General features: G+C 46.8%; 2 protein-coding genes across 6 annotated transcripts in view; one reads left to right on the top strand and one right to left on the bottom strand.

The window, feature by feature from the left end:
- LOC107992436 (MATH and LRR domain-containing protein PFE0570w) overlaps positions 1–20,195 on the bottom strand; it is a 129,547-nt gene that overhangs the window by 76,972 nt on the left and 32,380 nt on the right. The window lies entirely within an intron of this gene.
- The window catches only part of LOC107992422 (zinc finger protein 135), a 36,334-nt gene that overhangs the window by 1,797 nt on the left and 14,342 nt on the right, over positions 1–20,195 (top strand). Inside the window, exons 1-2 of one of the 5 annotated variants that reach the window (XM_062080042.1) lie at positions 5–2,056; positions 2,759–2,990. The exons of 2 other annotated variants lie outside the window; for them this stretch is intronic. In XM_062080042.1, the coding sequence (XP_061936026.1) occupies positions 2,957–2,990 (34 nt within the window). In that variant the 5' untranslated portion in view covers positions 5–2,056; positions 2,759–2,956. Of the gene's footprint in view, positions 1–4; positions 19,894–20,195 lie in introns of those variants that run through there. 2 more of the 5 variants (XM_062080041.1, XM_062080044.1) reach the window with 2 other exon arrangements.

The following is a 20,195-nucleotide window of genomic DNA, read 5'->3' as shown; positions in this document are numbered from 1 at the left end:
TCCACTACACCGGAATATATTATAACCGTTTCTTCGTTGAAATCATCGATGTCCCGCAAACGAGAGAGCGCGAGAGAGAGAGAGCGAGAGCGAGAGAGAGAGAGCGAGAGCGAGAGAAAAAAGAGCAAATTAAAAAATCGATCATCATCGGGTTATTTAACCACGAGCATCAAATCCCTCGAACCAAAAATCACACGCATCGAATCGTTTGGCCACCTGTGCGTCGTCCACGTTTTGCCAAAACTACGTCATCGCGAGCGCGCGCTGTATACGCGCGGTTTCGAATTTTCCCGCCCTCCCTCCTTCCCTCGCTCTGGCTCGCTCCAACACACTTACAGCGGCACACGTATACCTACAACCGAACTACGAGCATACACGCGTTCTATCTCCGTTCGTTTCTCTCTCGGCAACTTTGTCCGCTCCCTCCTGATCCACCGACCGACGACTCCCCCACACAATGTACACACGTACACACACACACACACACACATATATACGCATACACGCACGCGTGCACACTCACGGAACGACCGTGGCTGTGTATACACACACGGGACAAAGACAGATACTACCGCGCCAGCACCTACTAACGGATAAGTGCTCTTCCAACACTGATTAAAACACGCTGCCGGCTAGACACGTGCCCGCTTCTAAACTCGTGTGTGCTCCTATAGTATTCTGGTAGTCGGAGAGAAAGAGAGAACGAGAGTGGAGCGTTACCGGACGAATCACGTTTCCTCTTCGAACCGGTGTGCTCCGCGTCTCTCTATTCCGGTCATCGTCGTCGTCTTCGTGGAGAACAGTGCTCCGAAAAAAAAAAAGGAAAAAAAAAGGGAGGGAAAGAGAGAGAAAAAGAAAACGGGTATTAGGTGAACACGGTATAGGGATAGGAGTCGGGGAATCGTGAAGGAACCCCAGCGAACAGTACGGAAAGAGTCGGAGAGAGAGAGAGAGAGAGAGAGAGAGAGAGAGAGAGAGAGAGAACAGACGGGAGGAGGAAAGCGGGGGATAAAAAAAGAGAAAGAGAGAGAGAAAAAAAGAGGGAGAACCGTGAAGAATCTCGGTATCCGTCGGTGTGATCGTGTCCGCTTCGGCGATTTGCAAAACCCGAGAAAGGAAAAAGTGTGCGAGAGAAAGAGTGCGAGGAGCGGGAGGGAAGAGCGAGTGAGAAACGTAGGGAAGTGGGAGGGAGATGGAGACGGAAAGAAAGAGGCGCGAGGCGTGAGCGAAAGAGCGAGGGATCGGGCGGTATAGGAGCGAGCGAGCAAGAGAGAGGCTGCTGATCCGCAAAATACGGTCTCGTTACACTATCGTCGGTGTTGGGTCATCTAATCGCCTCTGAAATTATCGTCTCGCCAGTGCAGAGTGACGAAACACTCTCTCTCCGGGAGCAATCAGTTTTCGAGGGTACTGGTTCGTGGTGCTTGCTCGACGACTACGAGACTCTCGCCGCGAGTCCTTCGAATACCGATCTCGTTCCGATCTCGTTTCGTTCTTTCGCGTGTCACGCGTATATATACGTGTACACCATATACACATATATATATATATGTATATATAATACGTTGGGTGGTATACGATCGAACCCGATCGCTGCTACCGGCCCTTCTGGCCTGCCTGGTCAAGGTGAACATTGGCAACGACCACGGGAGAAGAGAGAAATTGTGCGCGATGATCGCGTTGCTCGTGACCGAGAGAGAAGGTCCCTCGTGAGAAATCGGATCGTCCGCGATCTTGGTGCCCGTGAATGGTTCGGAACGGAGTCGTAGTCTCGTTTTTTTTTATTTTTTTGGTGCATTGCTCCCGAACGACGGGATGTTCAACGTGTTTGTGGCCGTCGATCGACGGATACGTTCCCCCGATCGGTTCGTTTGCATCGGGAGCGCGATACGTGAACGAAATCAGTGATCAGTTGTTGTTGTTGTTGTTGTTGTTGTTGTTGTTGTTGTCGTTGCTGCTGCTGCTGCTGTTGTTATTGTTGTTGATGTTCGAGTCGATCGTGTGCAACGTACGATCGAGCAACGCTCGTGGAAAATGGACGATCATCCTCGTTGTAGTACGTTGAGAAAGAGAGTTCTGTTTCATCGCGGTTGTTCGAGTGTTCTTGTCGCTGTTCGATTGGACGACGCCGTCGAGGAGGCGCGCTCCACGTCGTTTGAATATCGTGTTGCGCTTACGCTACCTCGGGTCTCGTGTTCGCGTTAAATGTCGAACGGCGAGCTTCCGTAACGGAGCAACGGTGTTTCGGGTGTACCAACTATGCGTACCGCGCTCGCCAATCCCGGGGATCCGAAATTTTCGAAATTTCCTTAGTTTCGCGTCGTTCGAAATTGTTTCGCGCTCCTATTAATATTCCTCCTCTTGATTGCATCGATCATTCGACGTTTAACATTTTTTCTTTTTCTTTTTTTACTTTCCCCCTCCCCCTTTTTTCGAGTCCCGAGGAAAAAGTGCGCGGTGATGCATCCGACCGAAAGAAATCTCGAAGAAATCGAAGAGATAAAATCCTTTCTCTCTCTCCCTCCCTCTCTCCCTCTCTCTCTCTCTCTCTCTCTCTCTCTGATTCGTTCTCTTTCTACGAAGCGTCGAATTGTAATCTAGTTTCGCGAAAAAAAAAAATACAACGAAGAGGTAAAAAAAAAAAAAAGTAGTGACGAACGAACAAAGAGAGAGGGAGAGAGAGAGAGAAGGGGGAAGAGGGAGAGGGAGAGAAGAGAGTTATCGAGCGCGGCAAGAGTGAACGTTATCTCTGCTGTAGGTTTATCGCGATATTCCTCTTTGGCGTCGTCATCGAAACAGGATCATTTTCGCCGGTTGACATGACGAGGATATCGCCATCGGCTGGTGATCCCGGATCGTTATTGGACAGTATAAAGTCAATCGCGGCGAATAACACGATTGGTTCTCGTTTAGCTTCGGTAACCCGGCTTCCCGACTTGGACCACCAGAACTACACATGATCGGTCTGTGGAACTTTGCTTATTTCAGAGGTACTTGTCGCACGTTCAACTTTTCAATCGACGCGGAATACAATCCTGTTAAATCCTTTCCTTTCTCCTCCCCCTTCTGCTCCTCCTCCGTCCCAGCTTTCTTTCTGTTATATTCGATCGACTTTTAAACCAGCTGCGCGCACCAGCGGTAGAAACTTATCGAACTTCGCGTTCGACTTGCGCTCCCATTTGCATCCAATTATTACAACGCGCGATAAAACACGCGGCCGAACGACGATCCTCTCGCTTCTTCGCCGGATGATGTATATATATCCCCGATTGTTCGAGGAATAATCTGTAATTGTGTAAATTCTCGTGTACATTTCCATCGATTATCGAATATCCTTCGAACCGAAAACGAAAGGTCTCTCTCTCTCTCTCCTGAAGATCTCTCGTCCAGAAAAATCGAAATCGAAAGATTGCCGTGACGATTCGCGGCAATCAAGAACACGTATATGTACATATATATATATATATGTGTGTGTACGTATATATGTATTTGGAAAATAAACGTCAACGGGTTTATCGTGTGACTTCTGACGATAAGAGAGAGACGAGCGTTGCTCCGTATCAACGAGAACGTAAGAGAGTCGACGCTGCGTGTTTGCTCGGGCGCGGAAAATCTGGCGATCAGCTCGACGGGAGGCCGATCCGTTGTTTTGCCGAGAAACTTGGCCGGCGATCCTCTTTTCCCGTCGATTATTCATCCGTTACTCGCCCGGTTAGAATTCGGGTTAAATTTTGGAAACGATCGTGCCCAACGCGGAATAAATCCGATTGATTTATCTTTGGAGGAGAGGCGCGTGCCGTGCCAACAACCACTTCTTCTCCTTCCGTATCGTTGCCACGATCTTGCCCAACCTTGCCAGCGTTGGCGAGTGTCGAAAGTGATTGTAGTCGATTGTAATCGACGACCGCGGTAGGTAGAAGAAGAATACGGTGAAAGATCTTGCCGATGGGTCGTCCTCCACCGGAGGATGCTTTCGTTTCGCGCTAACGATTCCGATAAGCCGGATTCTCTTATCCGGATTACAGGCGGAGAACGTCGAGGATTCGGGCGTTGAAGAAGCGTGGCGCGCGTTAAAGAAACGCGCGTGGATACGTGGAGGCGTGGATAGGAAGGAAATGGGGCTCGATCGAACGGAATAAAGTTAGTTGGGCGTTGTTGGTACGTTTCGCCGAGAGACGACGAAACGAAACGGCGAGATAGCGTGAAAGAAAAAGGTGTCGTGGAATCCTTTCTACCTCTCACAGCCTTTCACCGATGGAGAACTTCCGTTTTTTTTATATACACACATATATATATAAATGTATTCGTTCGCTACGTATTATTATTCGGAAATTCGGATCGCCGACCATCGATGAGGAAAAAAAAAGAAAAAAATGATATCGATATTTCTAATGAATTCGTTCTAGGATGATTCGAAGGTAAAGGAGAAAAAAGAAAAATACCACGGCCTCCCCTCCCTCGCATGGGTGCTATTCGATCGACAAAAGTATTAAAAAACAAAGCTCCTACAGGATGGAATAATAAAAGATAGAACAAAGCCGGAGAAGAGAGAGGGGGAAGGGGAAAAAAAAGCTACGCGACGTTTCGGCCGTTCGTTCGTCAATGCGTGCTACAACAACGGAGGGTTCGCGGGGGTTGCCTCGACGAGTGTTAACGCGCTCGCGTGTACTCCCCGTCTCGTTTCTGTCTATTTTTCTGAAAACAAACATTCGATCTGACGAGCTATATAACACCGATGGAATACTAGAGAAGGACCACTCGTTCCTCGAGCACCCTTCGCGCCGCCATCGCGGAAAGTTATGTTTTTGTTGCGCTCGATTCGCGTGTTTTTTTCGTCTCTTTTCCTTCCACGCGCGCGCACACGCCCGTCGGTCCCTTCAGCCCCGCTCGATACGAAAATGGGCCGCAGGTATTCCCTCTGACACTCGATAAATAGCGAGGAATGTTTGCTCTTGCAAATGAATGTTTTCCGCGAGCCACGAGTGATTTTAACTCCTGAGTGCGCGTCCTGCCAATACGTGTATATCCTCCGCCCTGCCCGCGTCGCCTCCGCTCTTTTCTCACATCCCCTTCGATCGCCCGCCGCTCCTATTGACGAGGAACAACAGAATTGCCCAGGCTAATCCGTCGAATTCAACGTCTACGCGTTCCTTCCCCGTCACCTGGATCCCTCCGGATCTCGAGCTCGTATCGAGGATCGTTCCAGTCGACGGACGGATGCTCGGCATCGCGATCTCGCGAAATATTACGAATGTTTACGAATCTACGATACCATATTTTCCTCGAGACTCTTGGCGAACAATGGACGCATTCTGGCGGCGTTTTATCGGCTAAAATTAGCCCCGGCGCGCACCATCGTCCCACCGTTGAAAAGGGACTCGATGAATGATTCCTTGTAAATAATCGTTTCGTCCCGGGTGTTGCGAGCCTCGTTTCCGTCTCGCGGCGGCCCCATTGCCTCCACGGATCCATCTTTTTTCTTTCCTTTTTTTCTCCTTTCACCCCCGAATTTTCATCTCTCTCTGATAAATCAGCCTCGGACTAGGCGCCCCCCTTTCTCTCCGTGTAACCGCGATGCGAGTGGCGAGACACGATTTCGAAGCCATCGTCGAGGACAAAACTCGATGGGCGGTTACACGTGTAACCGATCTGTCCGATTCTTTCTTACAAAAGATTCATTCACGAATCTTCGAGAGGAAGAAGAAGAAGAAGAAGAAGAGGAAGAAGAAAGGGGGGGAAAAAAAGGATCTCGATCTCGCGAGGAGAAGAGAAACGGTTATCGGTTAAAAGCCTCCCCCGTCTCTTTTCTTCTTTTCTTCCCTGCATCGCTTACCGATGCACGACTCATTCTCGACTCGCGCGAATTTGATACCAATAAAACGACATCCCCACGATCCCCCATCCGTCGCGGGGGAAAAAAAGATCCGAAAGAGAGAGGGAGGGACGAATTTATATCGTAACATCGGACAAAACGATCGATCGGTGCACACTTGGCGCGTTCCTCGCCCATTCCGCGATACATGCGTTAAACTTCTCCTTCCCTCCCCCACCCCTCCCTCTGCGAAGCGTCGGCATGAATGAAAACAGCTTCGAAAACGAGCAAACCGATCGTCCCTCGCGATTGTAATATTTCCAGCAGGTGCAAGTGTTACGAGGGACGATTAACTCCGACCCTCGATTCTCTATGTACGTATACATATATATATATAGATATATATGTATACATGTATGCGAAAGAAGGCGCGCTATCGGTTGGTAAACGGCCATTTCTGTTTCTGCTCACGCGGCGAAAGTTCAATATGCCGAGTCGCGTGCAGCCGCGGGTATTGTTATCCGCGTACGATTAAATCAGCCGCGTTCCCTGAGAATCTTAAGCGCGAGCCACGACGTGGCCGCGCAAGGACGCGACAAAATAACCGATCCTCCGACGCGGAGGAATGGAAATCAGCCTTGTCCCGTGGCGGTGAGCGCATCCCGCCTGATAACTCATTTCTATCGTGAACGCGCCGCATTGTCGCGGGGAAAAGGCTAATTGAATGAGCAAACCATCGTCGCGCCTTTTGCCTCGACGTTAGCACGCGTCGATTCCAACTTCTTTTTCTTCTTCTTCTTCTTCTTCTTCCTCTTTTCTTCCCATCATCATCCTCCACGATGTTTTGTCATTTCTCCTCCGCCTCTCTGTTTCTTCCGAGATTATTAAAACGTGATTTATCTTGGAGCGATTCGACCGGCTGCGGGGTTATAAAGTATTTCTTCGCTCGCGAATTTCTCTTTCTCTCTCTCTCTGTAGTTTTTCTTTTCTTTTCTTTTTTTTTAAGTGTTACGACGTTTTATCACGAATGTGATTTGTCACTCTTCGCGTCTTCTTTCTTTTTCGTTCGTTCGTTTGTTCCCCTCCCTTTTCGTGATTATTGAACGAGCGATTGATCTTCCGAACGATTCGTAGTTAACTGTAAAGTTTATTCCACTCGCGAAGTTTTTCCAAGTTTCTCCAAGGTAGTTCCCTCTCTTTCTTAAATCTTCTATGTGCTTTAAAGGGGATGATTATTTGATGAAGTTCCAAGGTGATTCGCGGGTAATTCTCGACTATCTTGCTTTCGTTTATCGGACACGTCGCGTCTCTATTCTGTTATCGTGACGTGTGGGGCAACGATAGGAAAGAGAACGCTTGTTTCTCTACCATCCAGATATTTATACAAAAAAGTTTATACCGAAGTTGCATTCCCTCTGAAAGAAATCGTCCCCGAGGAGGATTCTCACTATTCGATTCGAGGAAAAAGGAAAGCTGGATGATCGATAATTGGATCGATTAGGAAGGATTGTCGAATCGCGGGAGAAGAGCGCGACAAAGAAATTAGATTCGTGGAAATTTAGTCGTCGTCTTGGAGGCGGTGGCCCGCGATAAACTCGGTTATAATCTTCTCATAAAGTTTTCATGAGCCTCCTGTCCGTCTCTCCAACTCGAAAACAGCCTTCCCTCCTCCCCCCGATAGCGACGAGAAAGCGGGCGAGAGGGAAAGGGGTGTGTATCCTCGTTGCAACGACGAATAATAATTTGCCAGCGAATCCAGAACACGCGTCTAATATCCGCGCCGATCGGGTTTTCTCCTCGCAGCATCCGATATTTTCTTTTATTGTACGCATATCGAGACAGCGCCTTCACTCCGCGTGCCCACGAAGTCGCTTTCACCCGGTCAATTAAACGGGCACTTTCGAGACCAGAAACACGCTAGATATCGCCTCGTTTCTGCCGTTAACTCGATCTTTGAAAATTTTATCGGGCAGGGGACAGGAGAGAAAGAAGAAGGAGACGGAGAAGAGGAAAAAAAAAATAGGTGCAAATGCTTACATCGAGCGAATTTTTAATAATTATTCAACGAGTGTAACGTTAATCGTGGAAAAATATCGATACACGGTACTTGTTTTGTAAATAAGAGAGAAAAATCGCTTCGCTTCTAACGTCGTCAATTTGTTTATTATTTAATCGCGTTTGAACGAAACCAAATTGATTTTCCTCGTTCCCCGAACAATATCGCTTTTCCACTTTTGTTCGTTGTTCCTCCAAACTGGAGATATAACTGGTGCAAGCGTTAGATATTATCGTCTCAATCGCGCAAGTGATAAATTAATTTTTAGATTCGATTTGAAAAACCTGAGTTGTTTTATACTGGTCATATTTCGTAACGATAAAGTTGAAATGTTTTTAAACGACGTTAAAATTGAAACGGGGAAATGGTGATTAATGGTTGACGGTTATCTCGCCTCTTCGTACGTGTCTCCACCAATTTCAAATTCGAAAGTGTTTCCACCGTGTTTAATCCGAGTCGAGGAGGAAAGAAGGGAGAGAACATCCATTCCGAATAACAGCGATTCAAAGCTACGCCTTCGTAGCCAAGTTTTACCGTTTTCTTTCCCCTGGACTTGAACTTCTTCCCATCCCTCCCCTCCCCTTCCCGGTTTATTCTTCTTCCCGGCTCGATTCCTTCGATATCCACGAAAAAGATATCGCGATGAAGTCGATAAAGTTTCGGGGAAAAAAAGCTGCGCGCGAAACAAGGTGTGTAATTGAATAATCACGAGTAACGGAGTAATGGATCACGCGGCCCTCCCCGCGTTAAGAGACGAAAATTATTTAAACCGTGGAATGTAAACGCGAAATTTCATATTAAACCGAACGAATCTCGCTCGAACAATTTTTCCGAATAATGCGTCCGTCGAAAGTTGTAACTGGTTCAAGTGGCACGCACAAGAGGAAAGCGTTTAACCTTGCTGTTCAGTTTAAATCTATTTGACCCGAAATAATTTTCATTTATCCGTGGGAAAACTCGGGTGGAAAATCCGTTTTAATCGTTTCATCTCTTCGTCCCTTTTGCCGGCATCTTACCGGTTTTGACGTAGAAAAGGAGAAAAAAAAGAAAGAAAAGAAGTCGAACTCGCGTGGAAACGGATCGATGATATATATATATATATATCATATTCGAGTGGAACGAATCCAAACAGATCTGAACTGGTGTTGTCCACCAAAGAAAGCAAATTGTCTATCGCATTAATATCTGATTCGTGGCCACGATCTTACGCATTTTCGTCGGAACAACTGTTCAAACAGGAGTTATACAATTCCGTCAGACACGTCCCGATTATGCATTCGTCGATACCTGTTCCTGTATGTAATAAATTCTAAAGCATCGCGTCACGCTACACGATCCCACTTTTGCGCAAATCGATTGGACGAAACGACATGACACGAGAGAAAAGAGTGCCTCGACTCTACCCATCAGAGTCTATCGTCTAACGGGGGCTTAATCGTAAAGGATACACTTTTCTCTTATCCTTATCTCTCGTGGAACGCGTCTCACCCGAGGAAACAAGGGACTTTCGATTAATCGGTGAGAGAAAGGGGACTTTTCGAGCCGCGGAATGGAATTCCATCGTGTTTCGTGAAATAGGAAAAAAAAAAAAATATTCGCTCGTCCCTGCGAATTTTTCCCCCTGAAAATTAAGACTGCTACGACTAACGAGAGGAACGTATGGAAAGGAAGGGGTGGAATAAAAGAAAAAAAGGGGAAAAAAAGATGGGGGTGGAGGGGAAAAAATAAAAAAAAACCGGATGAAAAAGGGAAAGAAAATATTCGAAGCCGTTGCAATGGGCGGCGCGCGTCGTAACGAAGTGCAGGCGGTGTTCGGGGCATTCGAGAATCGACGGGATCGACCTGGCGACTTAAATCTGCAAGCTGCTACGGGAGGAAAAATCTTTAAAAATGCTGTCTGACGAAAAAAGCGCGCATGCGTAACCACGAGCCATTTCCTTCTTTCTCTCTCTCTCTCTCTGTCCCTGCTCTTCTCTCGCTCTCTCTCTCTCTCTCTCTCTCTCCCCGCCATTCTCCCTCTCTCTTATTCTCTCTCCGTTCCACTCTCTCCGTTTTCCCCTCAACCACGTTCTCTCTCCCCTTTTCCATCCCTTTACGTGTGTACACGTGCACGCGTATTTGCCCCCAACGTGTGCGCACGTACGTGTGTACGTGGCGCGCGTGGCGTCCACCGTGTGGCGTTTTTCCTTCCTCCTCCCTCGTTTCTCTTTACGCGTTCCTCGCCGCCAAAACAAATCGTAAAGACGGCTTCTGCTTTCGTCGTAATCGGCCAGTCATTTCCGAAAAATCAATGGCCACTCGTCGAGTACGGTGCTTTCCTTCCTCTCCCTCTGGACGTGGCCAAAGGATAATGTAACGTACTCTCTGGGTACGCCACGAAATTTCTCCGTCGAGGCATAAAATCGAATTCGAAGAACGCTCTCTCTCTCTCTCTCCACCCTCCCCCTCCCGAGACCCCTTTCACCCTCTGTGTTTTCTCCTTTCCTCTCTTCTTTTTCTTCTCCTCTTCTTTCCTCCTCCCCTCCTCCTCTCGCTCTCAGTTCCCTCGCTCACTCGGTTTCACTCCCTCCCGCCCCTCCTCTTCCTCCTCACGGATTCGTCCCCGTCTTCCACCCCATCTGGAAGCCCTTTGTAAAGCAACGGGACGCGGTCTCGTTCGTTTTTCTTACCTCCCTCCTTCTTATTTTCCTTTTTCCCTCTCTTTTTTCGGGTTCAACGATATCGGGCGGCTGTGTCAAATGGGACGCTTCTTACATTGTGACGAGCCACTCGACCGATTCCGGAGATCATCCCCCTTCGCGTCTCTGTTGGCGGGAAATCGAATTCGAAAATTCCGCCCGCGTCGGTCTCGAAATTCGCAACACCTTCCTCGACAATCTGTTCTCCCGAACTTTCTTTCCCGCGTTTCCTCTTGGCCCAATGAAATTTTATCACCGAGAACAACGGATGATGGAAGAACGTTTCGAGGATAGTCGTTTCCAACTCCCGCTCTTCTTCTCCTCCTCTTCTTCTTCCCCTCCATTTTTTCTCCTTTCCGTCGATGTGCACGTGTGACTCGGATTCCCAACTTTCTAATCGTGGCACGGAGACGAGAAACAGCTCGAAAACCCGAACGAAGCTTTGTCCCCCGACAACTGCAATTATCGCCGGCCGAGCCTTTAGCATTCAATGAAGTTGGCAGGCTGACAACGTGACCGTATCGTGGACGGGAAAGGGCGCGTTCAATCGGCAGCGTATACCTCTCGTCGTCGAAGATCGATTCGAGTAATTATAATATCGAGGAATTATTCATAAGCCCGATTGTTCGTATCGCGTATCATAAAAGCCCGATGAAAGTGATAAGATAACTCTCTCGTTTCTGTCGAGCCAACGAACCTGGCCTCCTCTGTCCTTGGCCACCTTGTCTACCAGTTTAACAGGATTGCGTGGCTATTGCCCGTACGCAATTTTACCCAACAGGTGATAAAATCATCGCGGAGGAGAAATTGGCGAAATCGTAAAAATTGAAACGATAAATTTGTTGTTGACTCGAAGCTGTTCGCGCTGTTAAAAATCTTGAGTAAACATCTTCCTTTCTGTTCCAACGGAGTGAGAGTAACGAATTTCGATAAAAAAAATAAATAGGAGGGAAAGGAGGGGGGGATGTTGCGTTGTCTCGAGGGAAACTGAAATTGGCGAGGAAGGAGGAGAAGGTAAGAATCGTTGGATCGATCACGATCGTTTTGGAATAATAGCGAGCCACTCTCGATTTGCGCTTATCTTTAATCGTGATATTAGATTCAGGGGGAGGGGGAGAGAAAGGAGGGAATAATTTTTCAATCGTGGAAAAAAAAACAAGGGGAAAAAAGTATCTCTCGAATTACCATAAAGAATCGTATCCTTTGACGAAAGGGACGAAACAATGGTGGGGCGATGTCTCTTCTTTAGGGGAAAAAAAAAAAAAGGATGCAGATTAAGAATTCATATCCCGTGGACACGGAGGAAAATCTTTGAAACCCGTCTCCCGCGTAATTAGCCATTCCGTTTCTTTCGTCGGGATTCCTTCGCGATTCCGTGCCATTCCTTTGACACGGAAGTGTCCCTCCTCCCTTCGAGGGACGCGTGAACGAATATCGAGGAATCTGTGAAAAGGAGGAACAATAACATCTCGTATCGTGTAGAAAATTTTACTGCCTTCTCCTCAATCTTTCTCCTTCTCCCGAGACAAGGTGTCGATCGTGAATCGTAAATCATCGTTGTATCATCGCCAGAAACATGATCGATATTCGCTATTGGAACGCTTCCCTTTTTTAAACCTCGATTTCGAAGACCTCGTTAAGAAATAAACAAGTCGCGCGTTACATCGTTGGTGCAATTTCAACGTTGGACCGATTTGACGAAATCTAGTTTTACGCTATTGACAATAATACAATATAAATATCGTACTGTAAAATCTAAACGATCATTTGCCTCGACCTAGAGATCTAGAGATCTTCTGTACGGCACAGAGAGATTAAAAGACTTGGAAGTTTCGAGGAAATCATAGGATCATAGGGAAAACACCGTATGGCTTATCGTTCGAAATCGTGCGATTCCTCCGCGTTAACGAGACCTTAATCGAGATTTCGAGGAAAAAGAGAAGGGGTTGTTTACGCGAGCGGGAATAAATTTCGTTGGGAATTAATGCTTTCGAAACTTGGTTGCGACTAAGTGCACTTTGGCTGGGCCGCGAGGAAATCTTCCTGGATGAACGATTAGAGAGTGGAAGATAGATGGGAGGAAAAACCTTATTGTCGCCGCTCGTTCACTCCGCGATAAGTCGGAAGACAGGGTATCGTGCGTGAACGCGGGATACCCTCTCTCTTCGATAGCTCGCGTTATCGCCCCCTCTCCCCTTCCCTCCCTATTTTCCATAGGGAGTTTCGAGAACGATCTTTGAACCTGAAGGGGGGGAAAAAATCACAACGATAGTGGTATTGTATCTTGTCTCTGAGATTGACGAGAGAAATTCGTCGATGGAGATAGAATCTTTTTTCGACATCATCCATTTTTTTTCTTTTTTTACAACATTCCTTTCAAATTCCAATTATTCCATCCATTCCAGCCGATTTTACTATTCCTCCGGGGTGGTGAATTTCTAAAAAATTTGAAATGTAAATAAGCGATCCAGTTCTAGATCTATAGAAATCTTTCCTTCCCGATATATATTTTTAAGACGCAATTTTTTGTCGTAAATTCGCTGTGTGCGCCGGACGACTCGTCTCGTTTCACTGTCCAATTCATCTTGTTAACCGCGCCGTTATACCGACCGTCTATTCGCCGAAAGATTGCGGCTAACTGCGGCACGACCTTTGCGTTGCCGCGAAAAATACCCGTCGAAAATCGATCGATTTATATTCTTTCTCGTATTTTTTTTTTCCCCCTTTTTTCCCCCGTCGATTTGACTCGTCGCGACCCATCCACCACCCTCCCCTCCCCTCCCCTTTTGTTTCGATGTAGCTTCATTAGCGGTGATTCCGAATTTATAAGGCGGCAATCGGAACGAATCGTTGTTCGATAATTCAATGATCGTTAACAGACTGGAAAAACTGTGTCGAATTTGTGTCGAATCGTTGGTCCAACGTATTAACGCCGGGATTCGATTAAAAGGCTGGTTAAAAAAAAGAGAGAGAGAGAGAGAGGAGAAGAGGGAGAGAGGGAGAGAAAAGGAAAAGAAAGAGGACGGTTGGGGAAAAAAAAGGACAGGCTCCGACTGTGCTGTCTGTTCGTTCGTGGATGCGGGCGCAATTTGCAAAATCAATGAAACGCGGCGAAATATTAATGCGACTCGAATGCTGCTGCGTTCCCCGATCGAAATCTCGTTAAAGAATCATCCGATTTACGTTGATCGTTCACATAGAAGGGCCGGGTAATACCCGATTTCCCCCGTAAAAACGGACGAAATAATGGCGCGACGTAGACAAATAATCGCTTTATTTCGTTGTCATTCGTGGCTGGCCGAGCGCTGGCAGACTCTCTTTCTCTCTTTCTCTCTCTCTCTCTCTCTTCGTAGACAACCTATTGACTCCCGATGCGCAAACAGGCCGCGATCAACACCATCTGAAAATTTAATTGGACGAGAAAGAACCGTAGCACCGGGACGATTTACAAGTTAACCCTGTCTCCGTTCTCCTCTATCCTCCTTCTGCCCACCTCTCACTATTCACGTATTCGAAGGAAACAAAGAAGGAGGAGGAGGAGGAGAGGAGATTGTATTAATAATCCTTTGCCGATAGATTTCTAGTCATTAAAAATCTATACGAGTTTTTACGAGTTTGTCTCGTCTCCAATTTTCAAGATACATTTTCACTTCTTATAATCCATCTTCCATAGCAATAATATAACTTGACTTTCACCTAACTCGACAAATGTTACGAAGAAACGTTATACTTATTCTCTTCTCGATCATTCTTTCTTCTTTCTTGTTTCTTTTTCCTCTCTCTCTTTTTTTTTTTTTTCTAATCCACTCCACTCCATCGATGGTCAATCTCGCGAGCGCGAGCAGTAAATCTCCGCTTAATGGCTCGGAAACGCAAAAGGTTTATTTGCATACGTAAACATCGATCGAAAGACACGAAGGGAATTCTTTACGGATGGGGATCTGTCAAAGGGGGCGCCCAATAACTCGGCCTGATGCCGCTTTTTAACCAGCTTTCCACCTCTCCACGAATAAAGTTTGCGGTGTAACGCGTCGTGTTTTGTCTACGCTGCGGGGAGAGCTTTTTCTCCGGTAGTACAGGGAGAGCTCGAAACGACCGATCGAATCGCTTTACGTTCCGGGAACGATCGCTTGGTTCCCTTCGCGCGGCGAGCCCCGCCGAAAAGAAAAGAAAGGAAAGGAAAGGAAAGGAAAGGAGGCGAAAAGGAAAAAGAAAGAAAGAAAGGAGGAGAAAAAGAAGTAAAAGAAGTGGAACGCATTTCGCCATGAATAACGACGTAGCGGAACTTTCACTCGGCGTGATAATGCCGGCCCGACTGCCTTCGTGGATCAAGCATCGATACATCTCGCGATCCGCCTTCTCGACCGTCATTACCATACGCGACTCGCGCGTCGTGCTCGTAAAACTGGCCGTGCTCGATCTCGCTGGATCATTTGCTCGATCGTTAACCTTTACATCAATATTCAACTGTCATATTTTATTCGAGATGGAAGAAATTATGTATACGTATGTATTTATATCTTTGGAAGATTTTTGTATTTAATTTGGATCCTTCGTTTGGATATCCCAAGGTTACTATTCCATCGAAAAGATTAACGCAATGACTCACGGGAATATTATCTTATATTTCGGGCGTGCGTGTCCAGAGCGCAATAGGTTAATTTTCATTTCATTCGAAAGTAGAGAATCTTCTCATCATTTAAATCAAGGCTTTACGATCTAATAAACCTCGATCGACTAGGTAACGATTATTCTTGTATTCCCCTAAAATCTTTTCGTTAATCCTCTATGCAGTGGTGTTTCTCACCCTTTATCCCACCCAGGAATCAACGAACAAATCGCAGGAAGAGATTTATAATGAGATGGTTGCGCAAGCACGAGGAAAGCTTCTTTTTCTACGATTTCCCTCGAAGCTGAGGGAGTAAAATCGAGCCCCCTCCCCCGATATCTACGAGGATCGGTATGCCCCCGGATCGGAATGGCAGCTCCGCTCTGATATTTATTTATACGGGGATCTAGAGCGAAGGCCTTCTAATTTATCGGCGGAACAACCGAAGCCAGGCTATATTTTTATCGCGGACGTTTAATTTCGTAGAAATTCCTTGGCTGGTAAACCGGTTGCACGCCAAAACGTCATTCAGAGGCCGCGGAAGAGAGAGGAGGAGGAGGCGGAGGAGGTGGAGGACCGGTCCCGGGGGTGCGCGGTGCTTCCTCCCTCCGCGGGCGTGCGCCTCTCTTTTTGATTGTCCCCGGCAAAAAACCTTCGCGATTCCGTACAACAGGTACTGTTCCCGTTTCCTGAACGTGGAACCGGGTTGCTCGAATGGGATCGAAAGTAGATTCGGACCGCACCGTGGCAGACGAGCGGAATGCGAATAAACGAGCGATGTATGTGTATAGCGAACTTATTTCTTCTTTTCTTTTATCACGGACGTATCTTCGTATCCGTTGATCCGATATACGAGAGAGCGTTGCGATCAGATTCCTTTCTCGAGAATTTCTCTCAATCTTTACTACGTATTTATATCGCGAGATCGAGATTAGATTCTTTCATTATTGTTTCGGTATATAGACGATCGTGATTGTTGCACAATTATCTTCGTTCGAATTGAAGGAATAATTTTGGCGGTTCGAACATCCTCTCCCTCTCCTCCCTATCTAACATACCCTCGGTTGAATTATTCCGTCACGTGACGTCGAAGCATTCCTTTATGCGGCAACGGAATGAAAGAATGTTGTCCTTCACCCTCCCTTCGTAAGAAAGGGTTGGCGAGGCACGACAATCGATTACCCTCTCCCCGCCTTTCTCGAAGTGGCCACGAAATGCCATCACCTGCCTGCGCTCGTAACGCAATCTCGTAATCTCCTTGTATACTACCCTTTCTAGCTTCGTCGACCTCCCTCTCCCCGTACGTCATTCCGATCGCAGCACACGGGACCTTTTAATCGAACCATCTCCTTCTCCCTCTAACTTTAATTAATCGAGATACACCGTTTCTGTATCTGATCGAGAGCTGATCTCCTCCAACGCTCTCGAGCAGGGCCTCCTGTCGTTTCGTCTCGTCATTCGAGACGAGATTGGAAGGGAAGAAGAAGAAGAAGAAGAAAAGGTAGAAAAAGAAAAGCAGGCGTCGTGACTACTTTCCGCCTTGATCTTGGCCAATTATTTTTGCGCAGTCTGATGTATCGCGAGGAGGAAGGCGCTCTCTGCAAGAGAAAGCATGGATAGGTGGAATACCGAGAGCCTCGGATACCGGATATCGTAAACCGACCTTCACCGCGAAATCTGTATACATCAACCTTCGACGAGGCGGCCACCGCGCGGCAAGCCATCTCTCTCTCTCTCCCCCTTTCTCTCACGTTTGAAATTGCACCTCCGTTCACCGCCAATGTCGCCGTGCTCGGCGAACCCGGCTCTTATCTTAAGGCCGGCACGCTTATCTGAAAATTCGGGAAAAATGCAAAACGGGGGAACCTGTTTCCACCGTTAAACCGTTCCGCTCGAAGGAGGTATCCCGCTCGTTGGAGAGTGTCTTATGGTTAATGAGAGGTGGCCGAGGGGAGATCCGGGATGGAGGTTCGAACGAGAGAGAGAGAGAGAGAGAGGGAGAATTGAAATTTTTGTTGCACAGTGTATTTCCTCTCGCTCGATGTTTTTCTTTTCTTTACGCGATTTTTCTCCGCGGAGAAAAGGTATTTTTTTCACCGCTGTTTCTCGAGCGCGTGCAGGCTTTTCACGGTTCACCGTCGTGGACAGCGTCGAGATATGGAACGGATTATGCAAACGTGGACTCGAGATAAAGAATTCAAAGTCATGGCTATCGAAGACGGGCGTTTCGATAAATACACCGCGAATACACACTTCGTCCCCTTCTCTAAAAGACGGGGATTAAGAGATCGGATTAAGAGATATTCGATATTTCGAGGAATGGCCCCCGGATCCCGAATCGTGTAATCTTTTTATGAACTCGACCACGACGCAATACACGACGAGATACAACATTTCCCTTTCTCTCTCTCTCTCTCTCTTTCTCTCTCCCGTAAACTTTCTCATTTGCTCGTTCAAGGAACGCGTTTGATCGCGTTTAAAAAAAAAAAAAGAAAAAGAAACACGTTACGTCACGATACGCCGAAAGTGTTGTAATTCGACATGAATCGTTCGTTCGTGGATTTCGCGAACGAACGAACGAAAAAGGGAAACTTTTTTCTTTCTTTCTTTCTTTCTTTCTTTTTTTTTTCGACCGTTCTCGCGACCGAGTTCCATCTTTTCCTTCGTCTTCTCGATCCGAATCGCGCGACACGTTTATTGATTACGAAACGCCGGTATAAATATATGTATATATATATATGTGCGTGTGTGTGTATTTATTTATACGTGTATAGAAATATACACGCGACATACGTGCACACGTTCGCGTGTATATTCGTGCAAACTCATTAACGTAATTAATGATACGGGAGACCGTTTCAGTAACAGCCGGCGGAATAAATAAACGATAATGTTATGTAGATGCAGGCGATCAATCCTGACGTGGCGCGATAAGGAAGTGAAAAAAAGATGGAGAAGGAGCGAAGGGGAAAAAATGAATCGTAGGATCGTTTGGATCGTTTCTCGCCTCGCGAATCTCTTCTCGATCGTCCCGTTCGAACGTTCAGTGTCGGCTCGAGTCAAAATGTTTCGCGACCATTCTTTCTTCTTTCTTTTTTCCCCTTTTATTTTATTTCTTTCTTCTTTCTTTCTCTCTTTTCCTTTTCACCCCGAGCAAAAAGGACTCGGAGAGCGAACGCAGAAAATATGGCGAAACGGTGGGATTTTGTTACGCGCTCACGAGATAAATCTGCGCGAGAATAGAGGGCGGCGTTTTGGCGGGGACTTGAATATTTGATAGGTTTCAGAGGATTAAATTGGCGTTTCGCTAACGTTTCGGAGGAACGATCGTTTTTGTAGAAAGGTGACCGAGGAAGTGAGAGGTGTGGAAGATTACGTTCTTGGTATAATGTAACAATCTTCACCGACGAATGGCCCGTTAAATCTAGCAAAACCGCGATTATAGCGGTTACAGAGTAACGATCGTCCGTTTTTGTTTCCCTGCCGAGAGCGAGTAACGATTCATTGCTTAAATCTCTTTTCTTTCCTCGCGACGTTTATTCGTTTTCGCCGGTAACGCCGTTGATCAAAGAAAATATATATATATATATATACACCCGACAAATCTCTATCCAAAGAAAAAAAGATCGCGCATCTTTGATTTTCGTCCGATCCGATCAGGCAATTTACAATTACGTGAAATCAGATCGATCCTCCCCGAACGGGAGGGAGATTCCGCGATCTCTGCTGGCGTACATCAACCGCCAAGCAGCCGTATCAGAAGACATATATAACAATCGAGCGTGATGAACAGCGGCGAACTCGTTCCTTTCATTTGCGCCTGGGGAAAAAAGCAACACATACATATATATGTATATATACCCGCGCGCACGCGTGTATAGATACGGAGAAACAGAGAAAGGAAGGTTGCTCGTACGATTCGAATTAATTGCGGTCGCGGAATCGTTTCGACGTTGATAGTCGCCGATTAGACGTTTGGAAAATAAAATACAAATGTTTGACGAAACGTTAAAACGAATCTCTCCTGTATCCTCGCGGGATTTCGGGTTTTTCGGCAAGATTTCGGGGAGTAGGAATAGCGCGGAGAATTGATTCCCGATAAGCGTTTATTCCTTCCATTCGTTCGATCGCCTCGATAACTAACGTTTCGAGAATGTAACTCTTTAAAAGGCGTTTCAATCTCGAGTCCATCCTTCCTTTCCTCCGCCCGCGCCGAAAATCGCCGACAAAAATCACCGGAATCCTTCGTTTCGGCCGGGGCGTTGTTGCAACGACAATTAACGCTCGCGGTCGGCCGCCGTATCCTTTTCCCCTCTGCTTTCCGAACTTCAATAACTTCACTTGTCACCACCGCTCAAATCCGTATCGTCCGTCAACGAGCAACAAAAGCTAACCCGTGTGTCGTACCGTGTGCTGTACCGTCTTTCTCTTTTCGATCGTGGGTTGATTCAGGGGCGAGAGAGAAGGAGAAATAAAAGAAGAGAAAGAGAGGAGTGAAATAAAAAATGGAAAATGGAGGAGGAAAGAAAGAAAGAGAGCGTACACGCAAGAAAGCGTGGCTCGATATTAATAAACGGACCCGAGAAGCGAAGATAATCCGTCGATGCGTCATCCTCGACGTAAAAACAAAAGACGGGCTGAAAGAGGCGTGCGAGTAGTATATCCGCGTATGGTAGAAACGGGCTGCGTTAGCACGGCCGCCCCGTTGGATAAACGAAAGAATGGAATAAAGAGCGAGGTAATTAATCCGATAAAACGGAACACACTTTGTGTAACGTTGCATAATGCGAATTCCATAATCACGGAGAGATGCGCCGCGGTACCCGTCCTTGTTTTCCTCCTTTCCTTCGTAATACGACTGTACGTGATAGCGGTGATTGCAGCGGACGCGTGTCGCCCGCCATTTACGGAGGGCGCACACCACGATTATAAACTCTCCGCCTCTCTTTCCCACGAGAGAGAGAGAGAGAGAGAAAGTCCTTGCGCGTTATACGCTCTTATCCTTATATGATCGCTGTATCTTCGTTTATTCCATTCCAC

This window comes from Apis cerana, linkage group LG10 (genome assembly GCF_029169275.1).
Source record: "Apis cerana isolate GH-2021 linkage group LG10, AcerK_1.0, whole genome shotgun sequence".
NCBI classification, from domain to species: domain Eukaryota; kingdom Metazoa; phylum Arthropoda; class Insecta; order Hymenoptera; family Apidae; genus Apis; species Apis cerana.
Note: the sequence above shows the minus strand (reverse complement) of the source record. Positions and strands in the feature narration are given on the sequence as shown.